Genomic DNA, 27,573 nt, shown 5'->3' with positions numbered 1-27,573 from the left:
GGATTGTAAGGGCCTTGGATTCCATCCTAATGAGTTTTCTTATTCTGGTGCTTTGCAAACGTTTTTCTATTTCTAAGTTCTAACAGCTGAGGAGACTGAACTTTTACCATAAGAGGGAGTTTCTTTGAAATCTCCCTATAGAGGATATTTGTCATTCTGTTTTGGCTGCCAAGCATCTGAACTCTGTTCTTGTGCTTGGAGAATTTCCCATTGGAGGGAGAAAAGCAGAATGCTTTATTCACTATAAAAGCTGAAAAGGCCACTATTTGTTTTTCCAGCCTCCCTTTCAGCTAGCGCATGGACACAACTGGGGTGATACAAGTCAGAAGTACACACCCTAATCTTGGTTTGAGATGAGAAGCCGAGAAGGCAGCTCTAGGAGTGGAAGTGAATGCAGCAAGAAATGAGATCTGAGCTGTGAGCAGTGGTCATAGTGGTGGTTCCCATTGTTGAGTGCATGGTGTGAACATTGCATGCTGCAGAATTGACCTCTTTTCATCCATCCTAAGATTCACATATTTTCAACACTTTAATATCACTGAAGTCAGGATGCTCCTTATAATCAATGTTGTATAGAAGCTGATAAGCAGCATTATTATTATTTTTTTCTTAAAAAAAAAAAAAAAACAATGATCCTAGGGTCAGTGTCATTGAAGATTTAGAATGCTTAGTGTGGCAGAAGAGGCCATGTTGGATTATTTTTGAGAACAATTTTACTGTGCTCTTGGCCTAGTAGTCCCTTGTCTGGTTTTCCAACCATTTAAGTTATTCTGTAAGCTTCCAAATAAATTCATCCTTTGGTTAAGTTACTTAGAGTTTGTTTCTGTTGTTTGAAGCTAAGAACCCTGACTGGTATATGCTTGTCATCTTAAGAAGTCTTGAGCATGTTGTAGTTTATTAAAATATCTGCTTTGATTCAAAAAAGCTTTTCTCTCTAAATCGTCACTTAAGTTTGATGTCCCAGGATACTATGAGTTACGCTAATAACTCATTCAAAAATATTTATTGAGTCTCTCCATGTGAGATTACAGAGAATGGGTTCTATGAGAGAATGGCCTTCATGGAGCTTTCATTGCATTGTGATCTGGTGGGCTTGCATCCCCTTGCAGAGCATCTTGCCATTCCTATCCTCTGTGGACTTGGCCCCAGGTTAAGAAGCACAATGCAGGCCATAGAATGCTGATAGACACGTGAATTTAGGGAAGTGATGTTATTGCATCTGTTGTTAGGGACTGGTCCTTTCTTCCGTTATTCTCAACATCATTCACCTGGTGAAATCTTGTCTGTCTCCAGGGATTTCCTGCATCTTGAAGCTATATGGAAATTAGTTTGAGGAGTAGCACTGGTAGGGGGTGGGGTAGCCTTTGGGTTAGAGACATGGGATATCTATTGACCAAGCTGCAAATGCCTTTGAGTTCAATGTTCTAGGTATTAAGCTTTTCCTTTATTCCAGATATATGCTAGGTATCCAAATTAAAGACCTCCTCAAAGTGAATGGTGCTAAAAGTAATATTTGGGTCTCATAGGTCCTTAGGTTTTTCCAAAGTCCACATAAAAACTTGCCATGTGTTACCTTTACGTAGAATATTCAATTCAGTCCGAATGTATTGTCTGATCTTATTGCATAGAAGGAAGCATGCTTTCTAAAGGGAGATCACCTCTGGGAGAATATATTCTACCTGCGGCTGAAGAGTCTGATAAAATACTTAAAGAGATAAACAGCCCTAATGACTGTTAGTTGAGAAATGAGACATAGAAGCTATTTGAGCAGACTTTGATATAATGAAAGTTGGTCGCTGTAGAGTTGGTCCTGCTTTATGCTAACATTGTAGCTGGATACCTTTTAAGAGGAGCTAATATTTTGTACTTTTGTGGAACCTGATTCCCCAAATCTAGCACCTTGGGTATTGCTGAGGGTATACTGGAGTGTTACTGTTTACCTAATATTAAAGTCTTGACATCTTTGAATTACTATTAAAATGCAAGTGAATCCTAGGCATTCACAAGATACCACTATTTTCAAAATGTTTCTTCTCTTTAGATATCTTAGAATAATTTTCTTATCAGGATTTGCTTTATTATAGTTGTTAATTTGTTTTTAGTTTGAGATAGCACTGTACATAATATTCTGTTTCCTCCTTATTTTTATCCCAGTTTTTAAAAGTTTATTAAATCAGTTTGCATGAAAGCGAAATCCATGTCAGCATTTCTGGTTTCTGAGACAATACTGTTTTCCTTCCTCATTCCCCCACCATCTCTTGACTCTCTCAAAAGAAAAAAAAACAAAACAAACAAACAAAAAAACCAAACAAACAAAATACAGAACCATGCATTCATTGTAAGATGGGAGAGCTCTGACATTTCCACAATGTCTTTAAAAGGGGAATGTTGGAATGACATGATTCTCCTTTGTTAACTGTTCCACATTTTGTGAGAACAGTTGTACTTGCTCTAAAATTCTCAATGACTATTTCAGCAGAAGGAAAGGCAGAGATGTCCCTTGTTGATACAAGAATATAAGGAGAGCCTAGTGTTGAAAGCTGTGGCATTAGTGCAACAGCTTTAGTAGCTGAAGTAATATTTGTGATGGTAATTTTGGATTTTTCTCATGACTGCTTTGGAAATAGAAGAATAATTTGATTCTTGCTAAATTAAATAAAACAAGGGAGCTTGCAAAATGAAACATTGAGGGATATGAAAGCAAAGAATAACAGACACAGTTTAATAATTTCAGAAAATAACACAGTAGAGATTCTGTATCAACAGGTTGTTTGCCTTCTCAGCCCCCCAAAAAGGAATAAAAGGTAGGCTTTTCCCAGGAAGGTAGTGCTGTCTTTTAAGTAAGAGGGTTTTTATTTTTTTATTGTTTTTTGAGACAGAGTCTTGCTCTGTCACCCAGGCTGGAGTGCAGTGGCGTGATTTCGGCTCACTGCAACCTCCCTCTCACAGGTTCAGGTGATTCTTCTGCCTCTGCCTCCTCAGTAGCTGGGACTACAGGCATGTGCCACCATGCCCTGTTGATTTTTTTGTATTTTTAGTAGAGACAGGATTTCACCATGTTGGCCAGCTGGTCTCAAACTCCTGACCTCAGGTGATCCACACACCTTGGTCTCTCAAAGTGCAAGTAAGAGGCATTTAAGGGATCTTAAACCTCAACTCAGAGGGAGATGATTTAAATTATACATATTTTCTGAATTCATATTAAAATCACAGAAATTAAAGCCTCGTGTGTTAACGTATGCCTGTAGTCCTGGCTGTTTTGGAGGCTGAGACGGGAGGATCATTTGAGCGCAGCAGTTGGAGAGTCCAGCCTGGGCAACATAGTAAGACCTTGTCTCTTACCAAAAAAAAAAAAAAGAAAGAAATAAAGAAAAGAAAAAGTGACAACAGCAACAAAAATCTCCCCAGAAATTAACATTTCCTTTTTAAAATCATAGTAACCCTTTGAAGTCTAAATAATTCACTAGCTTCTATAGTAGACCTGAGAGGCCATGTGGCTGAGAAGTGAGGACAGACTTGACAAAGGGGCTTTCTTATCATACCTCTGCTCTGTGCATAGGACTAAGTTCTAGGAGAAAGGCTTAAGCTTGTGGTGCCATATTTATAGGTGCTGACTCACTGTTCCAGTTGTTCCATTTAACCATGATTTTTGATTCCTTGGTTTCAAAATTGTATTCCTTTATTAAAGTTTAACACAAGTAGAACATAAGGAACAGTGGCACCTATTTTAAAGAACATCATTTATAACATCTCAAGACAGAAGTCATACTATTGAGTGTACTTTTATTAATATTTAATGTTTCTTTTGTGGTCTTACCCTGGTTTTCCTTATGGAGTTAAAATTCGTTAGCATTTTGTTGCAATATGAAACAAGTGGGTCAGGCAGTGAGCTTTCTTCTTGAAGATTCCATGACAACCCACTCTGCATTTTCTTCCTATTTCTCTTTCTTGGTCTTCTCTGCAGTATCATTTCCATCTGCCTGTCCTTTGAATGTTTTAAAATTAAATATTCTTATTTTAAATTATAAAAGCAACACACACTCATTAAATAATTCAAGCAATTAAGTAACTTATCAATTATATCCCACATAAAAACCATAACTGCACAGTGATAATACACACACACACACATACACAAACATATTGATCTACCCTTCCACCTCTCTATGGGTTCTTACTATATATACGTTATTTTGCAGCTTGAGTTTTGATGTAAAAATATACCATCAGTGCTGTAAATATTGGCATTCCTCAGGGTTTTCTCACAGGATTTTTCCTCCATCTCTGTCTGCTCTGAATTGTGTTACCTGACTTGTGGTTTTGGTCATCCTCCTGATCATTCTCAAATATATATTGCCAGCCCTAGTCTGTCTCTAAGATTCCAGCTCCTCTATTTATCATTGCCTACTTAGATGCTGCATGGGTTCCCCATACCCAACTCTCCCTGAATACTGTTTCTCTTCCTGTGTCCATTTGAGGGAGCAGCAATAGCATTCACCCCATTTTCCCACATTGAGATTTGGCATCACCATCTGTCCTTGCTTTTCATTCAACCACATTCTGTCAATCGCCAGGCCTATTTTTTCTATCTTTTTAGTATCTTTTTAGCTAATTTGTTATTCTCCATACTGCCTACCACCTCTGTCATCCAAGTGACGGTCATCTCTTGCTTGGGATGCTCTAACTTTCTAACTATCCTTCTTTCTTGGATTCCTTCTCTTCACCTTCTAATCCATTTGCCACACAAGCCCAAGGTGATTTCTTCCAGTGCAAATCTGAACATGCCTTACTTATAATATTCAGTGGCTTGCCATTGTCAATGGAATAAAGCCCACACTCTTCAAGACTAGTAGTCTTCATACTTAGAGGTTTCACATGATCTGGCTTCTGCCTGTGCTTCGCCTGCCTGGTTGTTCACCATCCCCACCTTTGACTGTCACTCTAAACATAGTCACTCATCCAGAGTTCCTTGAACATTCCATGCTCTCACTTACACATGTTTGCCTTGATACATTCTGCCTCCCCCTCATGCTATTTCTTCCAGTTGATGTTCATTTATCCTTTAGGCTACTTCAGTGATACTTCTCCCAAGAGCTAGGCTTGGTGTCATTTCTATATATTCTCAAAGCATCTCACACTTCATCCTTATCCTGTTGTAGCATTGATCGTACTATACTGCAATTGTCTGTTTATAGTTTGTGTCTTGCCACCTCTTCCATCCCCCACCACCATTGCCACTACTAACTTGACTGTGAGCTCCCTGAGGGCAGGAACTAGGAAGAGCACAAAATGTAGCCCCTGAGAGGGACCAAATATTTGATGAATGAATGTCATCAGAAAACCAAGATCCCATAAAGCTGCAGAGATGACCAGTTTCTGAATCCTAGGAGTTACAATGATCAAGTGTAGTGCCATGAAGGAGTGAAGCAATGTGATCATAATCAGAAACTATTTGCCTTTTGCTTTCCTTCATGCTTTATGCTGTTTGGAGCCTTCTGTAGTCTTAGCAATGTGTTGTAACTGGAGAGTTGGAGACCTGTGCAAGGCCTGACTCCTCAGTGGGGCAGGAGGAGAAATGCAAGGATTCCTAGAGAGGGAAAGCTAGATTTTGGTTAGCTGATTGTCAAAACACTCAAGGCAGCTATCTCACGTCTCACAACTGGTAAATCCTGCCTCCCTGCCTTCAATCTCAAGCTCATTAGAGAGAAGACTAGGTTTTTATGAATCTCCCTCACTTCAGAGTCCCTGTGTCCTTTAACCCACATGGTGGAGAGGAGAATAAACAAATACTACTGCAAACCCGAGTGCCTCATTACTCTGTTTTCTACTCTTTTGTATATTCCATTGATTTTACACTTGAATACCACCCACCCCAGCTGTTACATTTTAACTGTGACTGTATTCACACTGACTTGCATGGGATACTTCTCAGTTCTATAGTAAGTATATATAGTAACATATAATGGAAAGAACTATGGATTTGGGTTTAGGAGATTGGGGTTAGGAACTGGGTGCTCTGGCTCTGTCATGTGATCTGGTGTGGTCCTATTTTATATAATTTTGAATGAAGTATTGAATATAAAGTATTAAATCACCTTTAAGGCAAACAACTTGAATTAATGCAATTCCTCCTAAATCAATCAAGAACAGTATAATATCAAAGCTGTTTGGGCCTATTGAATTATAAGCTGTATTGATTTTATTGAAATATTTCCACATTAGCTGATGAATGGAAATACCCAATAACTGCTGTCATGAGAATATAGTCTTAAAATACACAAATGTCAGTCAGACTTTGCAAGGTCTTCAGAAAGGCACCTCATGTATAAAAGGCAATCTTTCTGGCCTACGTAAGTCATCTGCCTTTTCTTCACTTCATTTTTCTCACTGGGGAAAACTAGGGGACTAAAACTTACTTCCCAGTAAATAAGAAAATGTACATAGAAGGTGCCTAGTTTAGTACCTGGTACAGAGCAAGCACTCAGGGAATGTTATCAGATTTGGAAACTATATATGATAGACAGCATAATTGAATGTCTGTTTTCTACTAGAAATTCTTACAACAAAGCAGTAAACTGGGTAATATATATTATAGCTTAAAAAATTAGAATCAGGCTGGGCGCAGTTGTTCACGACTGTTATCCCAGCACTTTGGAGGCCGAAGCAGGTGGATCACCTGAGGTCAGGAATTTGAGACCAGCCGCCAACCTGGTGAAAACTCATCTCTACTAAAAATACAAAAATTAGCTGGGCATGGTGACAGGTGCCTGTAATCCCAGCTACTTGGGAGGCTGAGGCAGGAGAATCACTTCAATTTGGGAGGCAGAAGTTGCAGTGAGTCGAGATCATGCCATTGTGCTCTAGCCTGGGTGACAGAGAGAGATTCTGTCTCAAAAAAAAAAAAAAAAAAAAAAAAAAGAAAGAAAAAAGAAAAAAGAAAAGAAAAGAAAAAAATAGAATCAGAGGACATCTTACTTCATGGATATGTGTGGATTTTGAGCCTATGACTGCCTTTTCCCATGATTTATTTTATTTCTTTGTTGAAATAATGAGTAAGATGGCCAGAAATAAGTTTTAAAAATAGATCTGAAGAAACTGTTCTCTTAGTTCCCTATTTCTTAAAAGGGCCAGAAAATTTTAAATAATAGACACACATTTTTGAAAGGACATTTAAGTCAACTCATACAGAACCTCTTTACCCTACTTATGACATGAATGTAATAGTCCAATAGTTTCTTTTATCAGGGTATAAACGTCTTTAAAATTCTCCAATTATTCAGAAGCACATCAAGTTACTTTCACAGACATGTGAAGGTTAAGAAAAAAGGGACTCTTGGGTGATGTAGGATAGGGTAGATTTACACTTTCTTTTGTTCACCTTAAGAACTGAAAATACAAGATTTTCCAAACTATAGTGCTATCAGATATATTAATCATGTCTTAATTGGAGCTTTGGGGAAGTCCTTGCTCTCATAAATACAAGGCATTATTAACAATGAAGTGATTAGGCTACAGAACCATTTAATTTAAAATTTAATCCACAGTTGAAGAAAATAAAGTTTTATCAATTTGGGGACAGAATGAACATAGAGAAAACCTCAAGTATGAGAAGATGAAGATTTGGTGTTTTGATTGACTACATCTTGGAGGGAAGATTTACAGGATGTATACATCCTTGAGGCCCAAAGTTACCTTTCTGACTTTCAGACAGAGAAGATGGACAAAGTCTGGATTAGAATGGAAAATTGTTCTGTTTTGTTTTTCTTTATGGCCATGAATTTGTACAAATGGAGGAATTTGGAAGGACCTGAAGCAATGGCCTTGCCATTTGATCAAAACTAGATGATCCCAAGTCCTACAAGAGTCAGCTGAACTCACTAAAATTGCAATGAGAACAAAATATCATATTTCCCCGTTCTGGTTTAGAGGCAGCTAATTTTTCCTTAAGTAAGTTTGGGTTTTGAGCCTCTTGAGTTAATAGCTTTCCTTTTGCTATCATGCACACTCTGCTAGCCTCAGCACCTGGATCAGATAAATAGCCTAAATAATGTTTGTTTCATGGACAGCTTTCTTATGAACTATCTCAGAATGTAGTCAATTTGATGGTCCCTGCATTTGGCCGAGAACCAACAAATCACCCCACTGAGGTGGACTTGGGACATACTAGGGGTGAGGCGGAGGGTAGATGAAGATGGCTGGGAACAGGAAAAGATGTGGGATGCCTTTCCTTCCAGGTGCCCATCTGGGCTACACGTGGCCAGATGGCAGGAAGACCAAGCATGGGGCAGAGGATTTTGGCTTCTTCTCTCATTCCCCTTGGTCAGCTTGGATCTGACTATTTGACAGACACATTAACACAGAAGTAAAAAGTTAGAATCTGCTCTCTTACCCTTTAGTCTGTGTCAAACAGTAGATTTTAAAGTTCTTTGGGGACAAGAATATCTTATTCACTTCTCTATAACCCTCTCAACTATCAACATGCTTAGTATATAGTAGTGATTTTTTTAGGTAAAAATATATCTTAGTTATTTCAGAATACATACCATCCTTTAATGTTCTAGAATTTTTGAGCTGAATGTTACAGTCGATTCTAAACAGAGTGATGAAGCTTAAATGGGCAAAGGTAATCAAATGTGTTCTTTATTTCCTTTCTTGATGTTATCACCTTTTTTGGAGGTGGGAGATGGGGACAAACTGTTAACTCTCAATCTTTTACAAATACGTTATTTACTCTAAGGACTTTCTTTGGCAGCCCTAGTTAACATTCACCAGATGGTGGAGTCCAACTGGAACAGAGAAACGGGCTTAGCAAGGAAGTAAGCCTTGGCCTCTCATGAATCTGGTTAAATCTCTTATAGAGGCAGATACATTTGATTGAGTACTACTATTCTTGTTTTGTACTCTTTCCTTTATAACTTTATGAATAAATGACAGCTGGCAGCACAAGACCTTTGAAAGCTACTGTTCTCTATTAATTCAATAAGATGATATCCCCATTTCTTCTGTCTTCTTTCTTTAAGAGAAAATATGAAATTATGTTTTAAAGCTGGTGCAACTAAGACTTGGGTTTTCCTCGCCTTTTCCCTGTGAGGTACTTGTGTCAGGACTTCTTGTGTCGTTACATGCCAGGCTGTCCTGGGGATGCTCTGTAGTTCCTTAATGCCAGTGCACACATCTGTTCAGAATTTCACCTTTCTCATTTTTGGACATTTCTTAAAATTGATGGATGCATTTAATGTGACATTTTTTTCCCCTAAAAGACTGTTATGTAATCAAACCAATGATGGCTTATAATTGATGGTATCTTAGAATAGAGGAAAGGTAATGTGTTTTAGTTATCTATTGTTGCATAACAAATAACCACAAAACTTAAAATAGCAATAATCATATATTATCTTTCATGGCTTCTGTGGGTCAGGAACTCACCTAGGGCACACTAGGGAGGTCTGTGTCTGCTTCAGGCTGTCTGGGGTATCAGCTGGAAGACTTAAAGCCTAGAAATTAGAAGCATCTGAAGGTTCATTGATTCCCATGTGAACTTTGCTGCGGCTAAGTTCATTCCATAAGGAGATAATGGATTGGAAGGAACTAAACTAAAAATCTTTATTCCTTTTCTTATGAGTGAAATATTTTCCAAGATCATAAGGATCTCTGGAAGGAAGAATAAATTCGGTATTTTCTAAGAAAGGCTGTACTTGGGTTTCTGATCTGAGCGGGGCTTGTAGATCCGAACTTTGAAACACGATCTAACTTTTGATATTGGGAAGGGCAGCCTGTTATGACAATCACACATACATATCACATCAGAGCCTGTTCCATCCATCAGCATTCAGGATGATTTGTACCAGACTTCTTATTTAGTCTTCTCCAATTCTCCCTACCATCTTGAGGTTTGAAATTCTTGGTGGGGAAAAGAAACACAGGTGACAGTGACACTCTTTTCCCCATTTGAATCAGGAACTTGATAGTCATCTGTGTCCAAATACTCCTTATCTTTTCATTTTAGAGAAGAGTTCTTCTCTTGCAATCCTTTGAGATTTCTGATCTAAGCATATTAAAGAGGCACTTTCTCTAAAGTTCTTGTTATTCATATCTAAGATACATCCTAGATCCAAGGGAATCCAACAGTGTTTGGCCTCTCTAACCCTTCTCAACTTTTGAAAGTTCAAATAGTTAGATAAAATACTATTTTTGAAAAAAAAAATCAAACACTACTCTTTCCTAAAAGGTTAAAGTTTTAATAAAATGGACATTTTTTGGTTTAAACCTTTAGAGTTCAGAGGGGCCATTTCTTAAGGCCTACATCAATTGAGGTTTCTAAATATAATGTTTAAAGTAATATTGCTATTAGTATAGAAATGTGAAATAAGCATTCCACCACAAAAATAGGTTTTCTTTTGCTAAACTCATTTGGGTTAATTCTACAAGGATTACCTGAGCACTAGGTTCAGAATATTGAGCTTTAAGAAAATGTTTGTAAAAGCAATATTGTTATCACTAGTAGTTCATATCTGCTGTGTGCCTCCAATTGGCAGGCACTTGTGAAATTCATGGTATTATCCTCATTTTGCAGAAGAGGAAACTGAGCCCAGATAACTTATGTAATTTGGCCAAGGTCATACACTAAGCAAGTAGCAAGCAAAACTCTGTCTCACATGAAAACCATTGTGTGGGGGAATTTGACCAGTATTTGGGTAGCTATAGAATTTTTCTCAAGCAACTACTAATTCTAGGGGACTAGTGTATACTAATGGAAACTTTTCATGTGGAGTGTCTTCTTACCTGAAGCTGGAGGCTTCAAAGAATTAAAGAGAGGATCTTGATAGGGCTAATGCTTTCCTTTCCCACAACTCTGCATGACTGTTCCTACTTTACCCCTTTCATATGAAGGCATTCATATAATTTTGTTGTAGAGGCTTGTGATGATGACTTCTTGGCAAAAAGCCTCACCATGTTGCTCTAGTGTGCTGGAAACATGATTTCTAAGACACCTGACACATTGACACTTGTACTGACTTCAACCCACACCCTTAATAGAGGAGCTGGGTCTCTATTGTGACCATAATATATTGCACCAGAAGACCCAAATTCACTGCATTGCTTGAATAATTTGCCTGTATAATGGTACCCATCTGGAGCTACTGAATTCCTCACAGATTTCATTTTAGCTTCTCATTTATTAGGTTAAAGAAGGACTGTTTTATTCTAAAGAAAGTTTTTCAGTTAGAGGTTTGACATGGCTCAAAGATGATAGTAGCGAAACTGTTGGATATATATAAATCTTTCATTTTTGGTATGTATGCATGTCTTTGTATTGAATCCAGATTAGTTTTAGTTTTGGTGGGTTTATTCTGTAGATTGTTTAGCACTCTGAAGTTTTTCTAAGTTAATGAGCAATTGCGTCATGGATAACCCACATTGTGGTTTCTTTAGATGCAGTGTAGCCAATGGCAATAGTGTGTGTGTATGAGGGGGTATGTATGAGTGTGTGTATGATAGTGTGTGGCAGGATGAGGGAAGAGATATAAAGGACTCTTGAGATCTGGAATTTATAAAAATGATTTGTTCTTTAGTTTTCAGATTAACTTAAATTTTTCTCTTATTATAGAAATAATGTTTATTGTAGAAAACTTAGAAAATACATATGGGCTCCCAAAAATAAATAAACATGACATCTCAGAGTTAGTCACAGTTAAGATTTTGGTTCAGCTTATTCCAATCTCGTGTGTGTGTGGGGTGTGTGTTTGTGTGTGTGTGTTACTATGTGTGAACATTCATACATATGTTTATTCTTGCATAAATAAGCCTATACTATAAATATTCTTCTATGAATTATCTTTTCAGATGTATCCATTCATTCAATATTCTTTCATGACATCATTTTTAATGTCTGTACAATTCTTATTGTATGGCTATGCCATATCTTTTGGACATTAGATTTATTATTATTTTTTTTTTAATTCTGTTTTCTTGCAGCAACTGACTGATAGAAGCTTTTAAAATTTTGGACCACTGAATTGGCTCTCTTCCCACACTACAATCAGCAGACTGTGTTATGCATTGCTGCTTCCCTGCCCTGAGACCCACTTCCAGCATAATAATGCTATGGAACTCATTGCTGTTGACAGCTCATCTACTTTTGCTGTTTCTTCTTGCAGGAGACAGAGCATGTGGTATCCAGCCAGTCAGAGGGTCAGGTGAGAGCAGGAACACCAGCTCATGAGAGTCCACAAAACAATGCCTTCAGGCGCCAAGAAACAGTGCAACTTCAACCAAGGTGGGCCCTTTGTTGTCAGAAGCTATTCTGTGCTTGTGGTTCCTTTCTCAGAAATGCCAACTGTGTGCTTGCCAACCCCACACAAGAGGCGAGACTTTCTGACTTTTACTGGCATTCCTTATAGTCAGAAAAGCTGCTTAAAGGGGCCTAGAAGGAGAATCGCTGAGTGAGTTTAAGATAAATGTAAATGACCTACTTTCTCTGGCTTCCATTTGAAAGTAATCTGCCTTAAGTCTCAGGGGGAAGTGGAGACAGGTTCAGCCCTTGGAGAGAAATGCTGATTTCATCCATTCTTATTCTTTATTCTATGCTAGAGGGAGTTAGATTTTCCTTTGTGATAGTGATAAATTTGTGATGACCACGTAGGCACCACACCAACTGATTTTTACATAGTCTCTCATTTAGCCTTCTCTACTTTCTCATAAAGCTGTGTACTCATAGTCTGAAAGATATTAAGGCACTTGCCTACTGTTGAACAAGTGAAAAAGACTGAGCCACAATTTGAACCCACAAATGTCTGATTGCAGCACGGCAGGTGCAGATTCTGTGCTGACCCAAGTGTCTTCCAGTGACCTTAGCCCTGACATAGCCCCAGGATGGCCTCTCTAGCCTGCTAGACCTGCTGGAGACAGCCCTGGATCCAGGGCAAGGATGTGGGTGGAAATCAGCCTGCAGAAAGGTTGGCATGACATTCTGATGGGAGCCTGACATTGCAGCTGTCTATGGAAAGTCTCTTCTGGAAATAAACAGAAGAAAGAATTCAACCGCTAGTTGTGTCAGCTGTCTTTGTAGGATCTTGTGTACAGTGTAATCATAGCCCTCACTCAGTGGAAAGGGAGGGCTGTGTTTCTGAGCCTGACCTTTAGAATTGTTTTTCTAAGGCAGCACAGTCTAAATCAACAACTACAGAGAAGATTGGCTATGCTATGCAGTTGTACTTTTAAATATCCAATATACCAAATTTAAAGATTGGAGGGGACCTCAAAGATAAGGTACTTCCCTATCCAGGTGGATTATGGCCATCTTTCATAACCCTCGTCACAAGCTGACTTCTTTTATGTGTTTATTCTTACCTGACCTCAGGTAATACCTGTTGGATTCAGCCTTGTAATTTCTCCACTAATCAAGACATTCTGCCTCCTATTTGAGGTATTATTGTAAGAAAGCTATTTTTTGGCTACTGGAATCAATTTAGTCAGTGACCCACCAGCCTGATGACTGTCTCCCTCAGCAAGAAAAACGTCAACTATTATTCCCATGCATATTTATAGTATAAAAGCAAAACAACGCAAATAAAAACCCAAACAAAGTCATTCATGCTTGTGTATGGAATGTATGGTGGTCCTGTAGGGGTAGATATTTAACAGAGACCAACAGGGGAAAATGGTATTAGCAATTAACCTTCTCAAAGATGCCAGATGTTCAGTAAACTTAAAACCATTGTGTATCCCATTTTGTATTTCTCTTCCTCTGCCCCTTAGCAAACCTTCATAGGATCCTAAATATCTTGTCTTTTTCTCCTCCCCGTCTCCCATATTTCATGTCCCACTTTCCCAGAATTGAGCTTTCTGACCTAGCAACATTCCAGACTGTTCTGTGCACCGCTGTCAGCAATCGCAGGATCTGGTGCTAAGTCACATATCAGGAGTGCTGTGAGGGTAGTTATGTCTAGTGCTGTTAGTTAAGTAACCTTTAAACTACAATTATTTATCACAACCATGGTGACATCACCAAGGGACATTCTAATGGAACTTTAAAAAAATCCATTTGAGAATATTACAGGGATTGTGAAATTTGATGAACTGGTGAAATGAGATCCGAGGCTAAAAACAACTTTTAATCAGGTAGCTCGCATTCCTGATAACATTCCTCTTCTGTTTTAAGCCAGCATCTGGCCAGGTTTGGGTATATCATGCCAAATAGAATCTTGATAGAGACATGATACTGTAATGGGACACTCCAGACCTAGGTCTGGTTCAGAGTGAAGGAATAAGCCAGGCTAAGTCTCAGCAGGTGTAAAATGCCATCTTCTTTGGGGCAGTGGGTTGGGGGAGAATGCTATTAACATAATGAACACTGTAAAAAAAAAAGGAAGAAAGATCTCTCTGTAGCAAGAAGCCACCTTACTCCTTGGGGTCACACATCATTTGGGTGAGATTCAAAGGAGTAGTCAGTCTTCAGAAAATGAATCCATCTTCATGGAGGTGAGATTTTGGAGCGGATTGAGGTCATGAGGTGGGCATTGATCTTTCCATGAATGCCAAATAGTTTCATACCTACAGCTCTCAGAGTTCTCATGTTGTATATTGGGCTCTTTTGAGCACAAGGATCCTTTATGTATTTATGAGGATGAGATTCAGGAAGGTCTATGAACGTGTTTGCCCATGTTTCTGTGTATATATACCTTATTATTGCTACTGTAATAACTGACCATGGCTTTAAACACAAATTTATTATCTAATAGTTCTGTAGGATAGAAGTTCAACATATGTCTCCCTGGGCAAAAAATAGAAATAAACAAAAAAAATAAAAAATAAAAAGGTGTTGGCAGGGCTCCATTCCTTTCTAGAGGCTCTAGGGAAGAATCTATCAATTTCCATGCCTTTTCCAGTTTCCAGAGGCTGCCCACATTCCATGGGTTATTGTCCCTTCCTCCATTTGCAAGCCACCAACATTGCATTTCTCTGATCATTCTTCCGTAGTCACATCTCCCTCTGATCATGGCTGGGAAACATTTTTTGATTTTAAGGATTCATGTGAATAGGTTGGGCTCACTCAGATAATTTCCCTATCTCAAGGTCCTTAATTACATTTTCACAGTCCTTTCTGTCACATAAGGTAAGGTGGCAGAGGAGGGACAAGGATGAAGACATGGACATCTTTGGGGAGCTATTATTCTGTCCACTATATGTATGTTTATTTTTTTCTAGTGAAAATCTCTAAAACATTTACCAGATTCTCATATGGCACATGTAACCCCAGAAAATATTTAGAACCCCTGTCCTAATGTCTGTCTACCTCCAAGTCTGAAAACACATGACTCCAGAGAAGATTCAGAACAGTTAAATGAAGGTTAGCCTAAAGCTGCCTCATTACATATTTTAAGTTCAGCCTAAAGGTTTTTCTGTACATCGTGAACTATAACGTAAATGGAGTTGTATACAGACTGTAGCCTACTCTTGCGCCAATCACCAAGTTGTGGCCAAAGGTGGCCAGCTGTTCAAATAAGGCAAACGCCGAGTTGTAATGAATCCAGCTGTTTCTGTACCTCACTTGTGTTTTCTATATGTCACTTTCCTTTCTCTGTCCATAACTCTTCTTCCACCATGTGCCTGCCTGGAATCTCTGAGCCTACTCTGGCTGGGAAGGCTGCCTGATTTGTGAATTGTTCTTTGCTCAATTAAACTCTTTTAAATTTAATTCAGCTAAAGTTTTTCTTTTAACAGAACCCTTGTCCTAATGTCTTTCTACTTCCAAGCTGGCTTGTTCTTCTGATTTCCCTTAACAGAGCCAGTCTCAGATACAGTTAAAGCCACTTCCATCTTCTTTCACTGTACCCTTCCTCCCATTTGCCATGCCCTGCCCTTCCCTATATTGTATTCCTTGGCCTTACAGTGCCACACATTAGAGGACACAAATTTGGTGTCCTACAGGTGTATCTGGTGTGGAGACATATTTGACTTGTACAAAATTAAACAATTTTGAATCAACATTTTAAAATCAAAAGTTTTTATAGATGTTTGGCTTTCTTTGGAAGAATCTGAAGGTAGGATAACCTAGGGCCTACATTCCTCCAAGGCAAAAACTAGCTGGAGCTGAGGAGTAGCTTTCGATTTTTTTCACAATTCCTACCCAGCTCTCCTCATTTATTTATGCTCTTTGCTGAGCTTCTATAGGCATTTGATTTATAATGCCTGCTTTAATCCTTTTCTTCCTGGCAACTGCTGCTCCTGGGGACTCTGTAGCTCCCTGGAGCTGAGTCCTCCTGCAAGAAAATGTCTTATCATATGGTGATGGCTGTTATTGTCTTAATGCCATCTTTTCCCCAGATGACATGTTTTTATTTGAATATGGACTTTCAGAGCATGAGTGGAAGGGCTGGGTTACTATACTACTGTGGCATACTCCTCAATACCTGGTATTTTCAAAACATGTAAAATTAAAAACTGTGGTTACTTAGAGCTGGAAGAAACCTTAGTAATCATTTAATACAACTCATATTTTCTTCTTTGACACCCAGTGAGGCCGTGATTTGCTCAAGTTCTCTCTCCCCTTGATAATAGAACCAAGATTAGTACCATCAATCTTATTGAGTTGCTATTTAATGAATATGCATTAGTTTGACTGATTTTTAGAGCTAAAGCCAGTGCCAATCCTGTAAACCCTCAGATATGACAAAGGGAAATTTATGAATGTAAGAGAATATTAATGCAGTTGGAGATTTCTTACTAAGCTAAGTAAATTTACTTTTGAGAATGACTAACTCACTTATATTTAAAATATTGTATTAAAATTTATGACGGCATTAAACCTTTAATGTTGTTAAAGACCTTGTCTGTATAAACAGGAGCTATTCTGTAGCATTGTCTTACTGTTAATTAGGTTGGTGGTTACATTGTGAGCTCCAGTTGATTGGCCTCTTCATCCGGATTCCCACATTAGAGGAGGCTGAAGATCCTTAGCAAGGAAAATGACCTTGGATGGCCTCCACTATTTTTTGACATTCCAGATGAAAGAGAAAGCTGGGGGCTTTGTTGCTTTATAGAAAGAGGAAGTTTTGTTGGCCACAACTTTTCTATGGGGGATAAATCCTTTCATCTTTTGTTTTTGAGATAGATAATGTGTGTGTGTGTGTGTGTGTGTGTGTTTGAATAGCTAATTGTTTCTTATTTAAATGTTTTTCATAGAAGTAAGCAGAGTCTTAATGAGTTCTGCTAAACAGAGAAAGAATGAGTAAGAGAATGAGCACTGAGATTTTTCATATTAATAATACAAAAGACATATCTCCCTTCTTGAACTGTACCTGATCTCTGCATATTTCTAGGATGTTCTTCTCCTCCCTCATTAGCGTCCTCCTACAGTTTTGTTTTGTTTCTTTCTAAAAGGAGAGCAGGGATGAGGTAGAGATAAAAAAAAAAAATAGCTTGTCTTCACAGTGCTTTGAGACTCCCTGGTATACAGTTGGATAATGAGTGAGTATTGACCTAGCTCACGTTGACTATCCCACATAGAAAGGGAGCCAGATAGGAGGGCTCTCCTTCACTGCCCACACATACTTCCTCCCTCCGTGGACACAGAAACAACCTGGTGGAAGGAAAGAATTTTCAAACAAAGAGATCCAGGGTCTTATCTCACATCTATCAGGTGACCATGGTCATTTCACTCAAATTTCTGGGCCCCCTCCTCTAACATAAGGAATTTGGGTCAAATGATTTCTAGAGCTTCTTCTGGCTCTAACGTTGAAAATGCTCAACACTCTAGATATTTAAAAGATTAGACATGGGAAGACTTTAGCTTAAGAATACAAGCTCCTGAAGATGCAGATGAAAATAATTCCCTCTCCCCTGCTGTAGAGCACAAAAATCCCACACCCAGTCCGTAAACTGCTGATTGAAAAAAGAGCCCACACTTGATTATTTTGGAAATGAAATCCTTCTTTTTTGTTGTTTTTTAAAGGAGACTACCCTTGGTCATTTGATAAATTGTTAGCACCTTCACTAATAATTTGGCCCAAGGATAAAAGGGAAATGTAGAGACATTCTCTCATTCAAAATGCTACTACTACCACTGCTACTAATAATAAAATCAGTGAAACACTGGAAAATATAGAAAATCGCAAGGATTTAAAAATGACTTGTTATCTTACCTCCCAGATATAACTGCTATTACCACTGTAGTGCACATTCTTATATTGTTACTATTGTTTTAATGTTGTCATAAAGAGAAATTGTATATGAAAGGGGCTTCTGGATGCACTGGGCTTTAAATCTGCTAGAAGCACTATTTACTTCAAGCAGGTCCTAGAGTAGAAAGTTAGGTAAGAAAGCATTATGATTATACAATAATCGTGTATAGCAGTGTGCTTTTCTACATAAGACCAGTAAGATGAGTAATAGAGTAGTAGGTTAATTATCACGAGATTGGTGAGTTCATTTATGGCTAAATTGAACAATTTAATTTTTTATAACAAATATTCTAACATACAATTTCTATAAGAAACATGTTTACAAGCTTTAGTATCATTATAGCCCTTTGTTAGAAATGATATTTCAAGGAGACCAAACAGGAAACTTTGTCCTTAACATCTGAACATCTTGGAAAGTTTCTTGGCTTAACATAAAATAGATTTAAGAGAAATTTCAATAATGATTATAGGAGACAGAGAATGTATAAATTTAAACCTAATTTAGAGCTTTGACCAGCTGGTTAAGTGTCCAGTATTCCTGAGGCCACTAGAATGGGGCTAATCTTTAACTTACTCTTCATCTTCCCAGTGAAGCCATGGCTACTCCCATATTTCTGTTATAGTTATTTGTCAATGAGGTTATTCTTTTTCAAGCTTTACATTAAGTACTACAGACACACACATACACACACGCGTTATGTATAGTGACATACACATACACACAGAGCTCCTACTCAACCCTCCATATGTTTTTTTCTTATATTCTTAATGCTAGATTAAAACATTTTTGGGATTAGAGAGATAGATAGATGTATATATACATACACACATATATATCTCTCTCTAAGAATATATTATATATAATTACATTGCTTTATGTTACATTATAATTACATTGCTTTATGTTACATTATAATATACATTTCTATATATTACATTATGTTATACATAATTATATTACATTGCTATGTAACTTGTTTATCCTGCTTAATATTATATTTTCCATATCATAAAATACACTATAACATATGTAATGGCTGTAAAATATAGTCATGTACCACATAATAACATTTCAGTTAACAGTGGACCTGTGTAATAGTGGTCCTGTAAGATTAAAATACCATATTTTTACTATACCTTTGTATGTTTAGATATGCAAATACCGCTGTATTACAGTTGCCTACAGTCTTCAGTACAGTAACATGCTGTAGAGGTTTACAGCCTAGAAACATTAGGTTATACCATATAGCCTAGGTGTGTAGTAGGCTATACCATCTAGGTTTCTGTAAGGATACTCTGTGATGTTTGCACGACAATGAAATAGCCTAAGGATGCATTTCTCAAAATATATCCGCATCACTAAGGGATACATGACTCTATTTCCTTTTACGGATATACCATCATTTATTTAATGAAATCCAAAGTATTTGATATTGCAGTTACTTATAGGATTTATATTTGTATTTATTGCTGTAGTAAACATCTTAAAAACAATATCTTTGTGTGTATCCATTATAGTTTTCTTGGTTTGTGCTTAAAAGTCAAAGTTGTCTAGGCATAGGATTTGGAGTAGCTAACTGAAATGAAACTTAAGATATAAATTTTTAGCCAGGCACACTGAGATTACAGTTCATGCTTGTAATCTCAGCACTTTGGGAGGCTGAGGCGGGCAGATCACTTGAGGTCAGGAGTTTGAGACCAGCCTGGCCAACATGGTGAAACCCTGTCTGTACTAAAAATAAAATACAAAAGTTATATATATATATAATTACCTGGGCGTGGCGGCACACACCTGGAATCCCAGCTACTTGGGAGACTGAGGCATGAGAATCACTTGAACCTGGGAGGCAGAGGTTGCAGTGAGCTGAGATCACGCCATTGTACTCCAGCCTGGATGACAGAGCAAGACTTTGTCTCAGAAAAAAAAAAAAAAAGATATACAATTTTCAGTTATCCGATCATGGAAGAAGATGGGGATATAATAGACAACTAGTAACTTTGAGAGATAAAAGATAAAAGTCATGTGGGTGGATTTCTGTATGTGTTGGAATCATAGGATGGTGGCTCTGGGTGGAATGTTGGAGACAATCCAGTTTAATCGCTTCCCCCTTCCTTGTGTATTCACTAGATATTTCTGTTTCATTCACTAGCCTTCATGGTTTTCTAGTTCACATTGTGCTAAGGGCAAAGTGCTTCTGGCTTTAACATTCCCAGAGGACATTTGAAAGTCATGTGGGGGATGGAAAAATTCTTTGTTGTGTGGGATGCCTCATTCATGTCAGGGACTCGGACACCTTTGGCTCTAGCCCACAGAATGCCAGTAGACAACTCCAGCTTCAGTAATAATCACAAATAGCCCCCAGGTTTTCTACGTGACCCCTAGGGGACATACCATCACCCTGTAAAAACACGAAAACAAAAAAAAAACCACTAAATTTCATGATAGATACATTATCTAAAATCATGTTTTATGTGAGTCTTTATTAACATGGGGACATGATCTATTTATAGGTGGAAAAAAGCAATTACATAACACAATAGAACACAAGATGTTCCTATTTTTGCTTAATATATAATTATTTACAGAAACATATACTAGCAAGACATAAATCCATATTTTGGTGGTGGTAATTTCGAGGGGAGATGAATTACGGGTGATTAAAAAGATACTTTTTGTGCTTTTCCTTTCCAGGTTTCCCCACTAGCGATCCCCTAGTAAGTTTGTAACTGGCAGAAAGTGATAAGTTTATGTTATTTGCAAGACAAATAATAGTACCTACTATTTCTCTGGCTTTATTTATTTAGTAATGATTGAATCTTACTTTGGGACAGACATGACTGTTAGGAGAATATTAGGAGAGAACAGATTTATTTTTTATTTTTGTTAACTGGGAAAACTTAAAATGACTTTTCAGTGACACTTGTGGCCTTTGTGGTTTAGGTCACTTGGGATCAGAAACCAAATACTACAGATGATTTTATAGGTTTAAATAATGTTTAAAACCATAATTTGTATCATAGGTGCCTCTTTTCTTCAGCGTTTGCCACAGTAGAAAGTCTCTTCTTATACTCTTGAGCAGCATGCCAAGCCTCTCAGGGGTCCAGTAGCACAGAATTGTTACCAAGAGCACTCCAATGACCCTGCAGATGCAGGGACAAGGGAAATATCAAGACCCGTTTAAGTGGGGGTGAGGTCCAAGGGGAGAAAGATTGAGAAGGTGTAGATGCAGGAGTAAGCCAGCTGTCGAAGTCTTCTTAGTGCCTTAAGTTTAGTACCAACACAAGAAAACAGTTTTGGCCAAACCCAGACTATTGAATAAATCAAAAAACACATAAGAGAGTCCCTGGGAAGGGCCTAGGAAACATGCAAGATACTGTAGTGTAAAGAGGAAAGGCATTGGCAGTATGCAGACCTGGATGCCAGTTCCAGCTTTGCTGCTTCCTTGGACAGATTCCCTAACCTCTCTGGGCTTTGATTTCTTCAGATGTGTGATGGAAATGAAAGTATCTACTTCCCAGAGCTACTGTTGCAAGGATTAAATGAGACACTGCATGTTCAGCTTCATTCAGGGTCTGTCCCACAGCAGGGGCTCAGAAGATTAATGTTGTTGCTCCATAAGAGAGGAGATCCTTCCTCCTTGAAGGTTTTTGCTTAGCTGCACGGTACTGATCTATGGCTTGCCAACACATCCATCTTGCTGCTAGTGTTCTCTCTTCTCTCCTCCATTTATCTAAACTTTAATCTCATCTCAGAGCCCAGCTCACTCCCAGATTTTCATGCACCTTATCCTTTCTCAATAGCCCATGTTGATCTCTGTAGTTAGAACACGATCAGTGTAACTAGACACATGGGTACTATTGTTCAAAGAGTTTGGTTTATCTCTTCAAATAGGATATATATCTATTTTCTGTAATTCTTTTGAATGTGCAGTTTTCAGCACAGTGCTGAACTCTTAGGTTCAGTAGTTTAGTAAAGTTTCTGCTTATTAATTCTTAGGTAGGCAATCCCATGGAATTCTGGTTTGCCCTCCATAATATCATGCCTCTCTTGGCCATATTTCATTATGGTCCTTTATATACCTGGCCCTTCACAAGCTCTAGTTTGCTTCTGTGTACACTGGCTGTGCTTCTTGTGCTTCCATATCCATCCTTCACAGAGCCCAGATTACCTTCATAGATCTGTTTTTCTGCACATCTTTAAGCTAGACCTTAGCTTCTCTCTAGTTGAACCAAAAACTATGCATACCTTGGACCAGTTGGTTTCCCAATTCAATCTCAACTGAATTGCCATTTGAGATTCCAGTGATTTGGACTCTCTTGCTCAACTTGGACGTGTGATTCAGACAATTTCAAAAAGGTTTTTAAAGGGATTGTACATGGCAAAGTGGTCCTAGTCGACCATGAATAGTCGTGGTTGGAAAAGTGGGGATCAAGAAAGTGGTCCTTTTCAATGTGTAATTACTGCCAACCTTGCTGATCTTGCTCGTGTGAAACAAAGGAGACCCGGGCTATTGCATGACAAGCAGTTGTTTCTTGGTAATGTGGTTGGTATTCTCTGCAAACAATGGCAATTAACTGTGTTTGATTCAGGCAAAGAAAGGGATCTAAATTAAGGCTATTGGTTAGCTTAAAAAATTGAATTAAGGGCAAATATGCTTTGGGAAGGGTAAGAACCAGGCCTAGTCCATGGATTTCTGGATTCACAATGACAGGGACATGTTTCTCTGAGGTGTTATCACTGGATGATCCCATGCTAATACAACAGCTTTTCATTCCTGCTCAAGTGTTGACTTCAGGGAGAAGGAACTAACTGGCCTAGTTCAGGCCATATGTTTACCCTTGCTTGTAGAATTGTGGAGAGCTAGTTTCCCAAGGGAAAGGGAGGTTGGTGTCAGAAGAAGTGGATTGGAGATGAAAAATGCTGAACAGATGAATTCAGTATAGTGTTGGGTGACTTAGGGGCATGGGAAGAACCTGGAGCTGTTGGAGGAAGAGAACTGCGAACCAATTTTACGGGTCAGAAAGGCTTGGTGTGGCTTTTGCCAAACTTAAGTGAGTCAAAGGCATGGAGAGACCAGGGCTCCTCCAACTTGCCTCCCTGATCATTAGGTCACCCTTGCCCCTCAGACCCACACTGATTCAGGTTCTTTTCATCTTGTGCTAAGTCGCATCAGCAAAGACAATTAAAGCTGGAGTGTACTGAACTGCAGAGAAAATGTGCCAGATGATGTCAGAAAGGTTGGTGGTGGACACACTACATGGGGCCTGGTAGCCTGCGTGTTGATTCTTGGATTTTGTCTAAGTCTAGAGGAAAACCACTGGAGTTTATAAACAGGAATGACAGACTCAGATTTACATAAAAAGACCACTCTGGGTACTGTGTGTTGTATACTGTACTGTGTGTTGTATGCAGGGGTACATCTTGGAAGCTAACATATCATCCCTGTGGGAGGTGCTGGTGACAATGAAGATGGAGGGAAGATGACAGGTGGAGGATACAGACTCGTGACTCTTTCCTTTTGGGAGAGAAAGAAAATCTTGAATAGGGAACAGGCAGCATTTAGGCTTGATTAATATTAATGCCTACTCAAATCTCATGTGTCTTGAAAAATATTCTTCTGTTCCAAGAGCTAACCTGATTGATACTTTAAAAGTTAAAGTGTTGCTAGTCTGAGTATCAGTTGTAATATCAGAGGAGCCAGTATGATACGTAGTTACAAATATTCATCAGCTATTCACCTGTCATTTAAATTCCGAGCCCTCCCCCAACGTGGCCCATCATTTGTGACACTCTGTGCCCTTCACTTCATCGGTCCCTGATCTAAATCTTCATTCGTGTGATTAGGTTTTTCTCTTTCCCCCAACTGTAAGCTCCAAAAGACACAGATTGTGTCTACTTTGTCACCACTTTCTTACTTGAGGTTCCTCTTGAAGGTGGATTCTGTTAGGAGGACCTGGGTACAGGAAGGTGGCCCCAGGAAATAGGAACTAGGGAAGGAGGAAGAGCCCACAACAGGTGTGCAACTTGGTAGGTTGTCATCTGAGCAACTGGGGTCTCTCTGAGGAACTGTGTAGACAGTATCTCAGACTTATCCCTCTGAAAGTTGAGGGGGGGGTCTGCAGCATTTATTCACACTCCCACTTCTTTTCTGGCTGTGGGCTGCTCCCAGGGGAGTTAAATCTGCCACACATGCAGGCTGAGGGAATTAGCCCTGCCTGGCAAAAAGCCTTGAGGCAGAAGAATGAAGAAACTTGGCAGATGCTTGAGGTGGGATGAGGGGAGCAGGCAGAAGTGTCCTTGGAGCTGAAGTATTGGTTACAACCACTCTGTCTGCTGGGCTGAGCACTGCCTGGCACATGGAGCAGGTGTCTGATCATTATTTACTATGTGTATGGAATGAATGAGGTGATGCAAGCAAAGTGCCTTGTAGCCTGCTCAGCAAACCACATGCTGCTATAATTATTACTCCTAATAATGTCTTATTTGGGCCTCTGCTCTCGCTCATTCACCAGGAAAAAACCTGCTGGATCCTATGTCCTCAATATTCCATCCAAAATGTGTTCTTTATGGTTCACAGTGCCTTTTAAACCACACCCATGTCTACTTTACCTCCACTCTGCCAATTCTGAAGCTGGCCCTGTGCACCTGACTCACTGCTCACCCATTCTCTGGGCATTGGCTGCTTCTAGTCTCTGTTCCAGCTCACCAAAGTGAGAAGTGGTACCTTTTCCAGGACAGCTGGGCTGCCCCGTATTTGAAGTTTTTCATGGTGTTTTGAGGGGCTCAGCCTTTCCCTCTTTGGGAATGTGTTCCCTGGGGGACCAGGCCAGAAATACCATGTCACTCCTATACTCAAAGAAGTTCCTCCCTTGCGCCCTTTAGCCACTGATGTCCTCCCAGGCTGTTACACTTGGACTTTTAGGATAGTGATCCCCAGTTAGGAATCCCCTAGAGTGCTTGTTAACTATATGTCATCATCCTACTTTTCTGGAAATTCTGATTCAGTAGGTTTGGGTTGTGGCCCAGGAATCTCTGTTTTAATCATACTGGCTGATTCTAATCTTCAGAGAAGTACAAGGTGTGAGGTGGTGGTTGGGGGAGTTGGCTTCTGGGAGGGTATACTGTTGGGGATCAGTGTTCTGTTTCTAGCCACAGCATCCTTGGGAGTTCATTGGCCTGGACAAGTGGATACATGGGTTAGGAAGTCAGTTTCTGAACATCCGTGGACTTCTAGTTTTGTTTTCTTTTAGTAGTCTCTCGGGGAATAATTTTAAACACTGTGGCTTGGTTTCTTTTTAATCTTTGAAGTTGGCTGCTTAATATTTGACCTCAGTCTTTTCGCAGACATTTAGTAAGAACCAATAAGAGAATGTCTTCAATGTGGTTTTGACTCTCTAGAGAAAGGAACTTTCTATTTACTGGTATTAAGGGCTGTTATTGTTTCTAATAATATTACTGGAATTTATTGGCATCTTGTCTGTGTCTGCATATAGAGCTATTGTTTGTATATAAAGCATGTTTTTCTCAGAGGGTTGTCCTCTTGGGATATACCTTTTGTTTTCAAAAGAGTTTCAGGAAACACCAGTCATACAGCCAGCCAGCAGTCATCCGGGTATACATTAGTGTATCCCAAGTATTGCTTTCTAATTAATTTTTTAATGCAGTAGGATATCCTGAATTCTGAAGATGTGATGGGAGTCAGCACTGCTCAGTCTAAGGCTCTGATTCTATGTGAACTATACTGAAAAGTGTGTTGGATGCTCTTCTTTTACTCTTTCTGCCCAGGTTTTCTAGGTCATGGGTTCAAAAGCTACTAATTAATCTTTCATAGATCTCTTCAGGGAAGAAATGCATTTGTTATGGGAATGAGCGTCATTCCATCCTCCAGGCTCTGCTAGCATGCTATAGATAGAGGAGGGAGCATCAGTTATAATTACTTTACAGACTCAGAAATATATAAGAATGGGCAGCTGCCCATAACCCTGGGATGAATACTTTATTTACAAGCATATGAGTGCCTCCTGTGTGTCATATGCCAGGCTTGGCCCTAGAGATAAAATGTTAAGCAAGGCTCCTATGGTCCTTGCTCCACAGTGCTCACCATTGTGAGAAATAGACAATCAAATAATTATACAAATACATGATTAAGAACTAAGACCTACTGCACAGCAGATGTAGAAGATCAGAATACAGTGAGAACATATATATGAAAGGGAGACCTGATTGAGAGCTATCTAGCATCCAAAGTATGAATGAGTTACTTAGGAGAGAAAGTGGAGAGGGAACAGCGTTACAGGCACGTGTGAAGGCCTGCACTGGAAAGGAGCATGGTGCATCCACAAAACTGAAAGAATGCCAGTGTAGCTGGAGTTCAGAGAGGGAGTCTGATGCAAGCTAAGGTTGAAGAGTGGGCAGATGCTAAATTCTTCAGGGTGTCATAGGATACTCTCAGAATTTTGATTTTTATTTTAAGTATAGTGTGTAGAAGGGTAGTGAAAGATCTTGTGTGGATGGTGGCCTGAGGAGGGTAGAGGGGAGGTAGGGAGACCAGGGAGGAAACTACTGTCATTCAGGTAGTTCAAATGAGAGGTGCTGGTGGCTTGGCCCCAGATGGCTGTGGTAGAGATAGACGGGAGGGGACAGACACAAACATTATTTGGGATAAGAAATTGAGAGGCTTGTTAATAACTTGGTTATTGGGCTTAAGGGAAAGAAAAGTGTTGGATAACTGTCAGTTGTCTTCAATGAGCCATTGGCAAGATGGGGAAGCTTTTCACTGAAATAGGAAACACTTTCCTCTGCTAATTTAATTATAGATAGTTAAAACATTGGTATAAATATACAACTGTGAGCTAAAATGTGGCGTTTTCACAAATTATCACATCCTGCAGTTTGACACTGTCCTCAGGCCAAGAAAAATATCTTAATGCTTAGTTGGTTTTATTGTTTTGAATTCCAGTACACCTCCTGTGAGAAGGCCACTAGAAGATGACCCTACAGGCTGACTCAGCACGAGCTTTAGGGTTGCAGCAAAGTGGAAACATCAAATATTTTTAGACAAGTTGTATTTCAGTGGGCCATCCACAAGTTTGCAGTTTGAATCCAGGTGAAAGCTCTTTTTGTATCAGCACACAATTAAGTTTTGCATTTCTCTGTTGAGAAGTATTTTTTAGTTTGAATTATATAGTGGTGGCAGCAGTAGTGGTGGCAGCAGTGGCAGTGGTGGTGCTGGTGGTGGTGATGGTGATGCTAGTTGGTGGTGCTGGTGCTGGTGCTGGTGGTGGGGGGTGATGATGGTGGTGATGCTGGTGGGTGGTGGCAGTGGTGGTGGTGATGGTGGCAATGGTGATGGTGATGGTGATTGCGGAGGTGATGGCAGCAGTTGTGGTG

At 39.2% G+C, this 27,573-nt stretch overlaps 1 protein-coding gene across 9 annotated transcripts in view; it reads left to right on the top strand.

Moving 5' to 3' along the window:
* FAM13C (family with sequence similarity 13 member C) overlaps window positions 1-27,573 on the top strand; it is a 115,163-nt gene that overhangs the window by 25,942 nt on the left and 61,648 nt on the right. For 7 of the 9 annotated variants that reach the window (XM_023185594.1, XM_023185593.1, XM_023185598.1 and 4 more), the window contains one exon: window positions 12,159-12,277. In XM_023185594.1, the coding sequence (XP_023041362.1) occupies window positions 12,159-12,277 (119 nt within the window). Of the gene's footprint in view, window positions 1-8,534; window positions 8,624-12,158; window positions 12,278-27,573 lie in introns of those variants that run through there. The other 2 variants (XM_023185595.2, XM_023185599.1) reach the window with 2 other exon arrangements.

This window comes from Piliocolobus tephrosceles, chromosome 9, assembly GCF_002776525.5.
Source record: "Piliocolobus tephrosceles isolate RC106 chromosome 9, ASM277652v3, whole genome shotgun sequence".
Taxonomy (NCBI): domain Eukaryota; kingdom Metazoa; phylum Chordata; class Mammalia; order Primates; family Cercopithecidae; genus Piliocolobus; species Piliocolobus tephrosceles.
The sequence above is the reverse complement of the archived record's forward strand: the minus strand, read 5'-3'. Positions and strand labels throughout refer to the sequence as shown.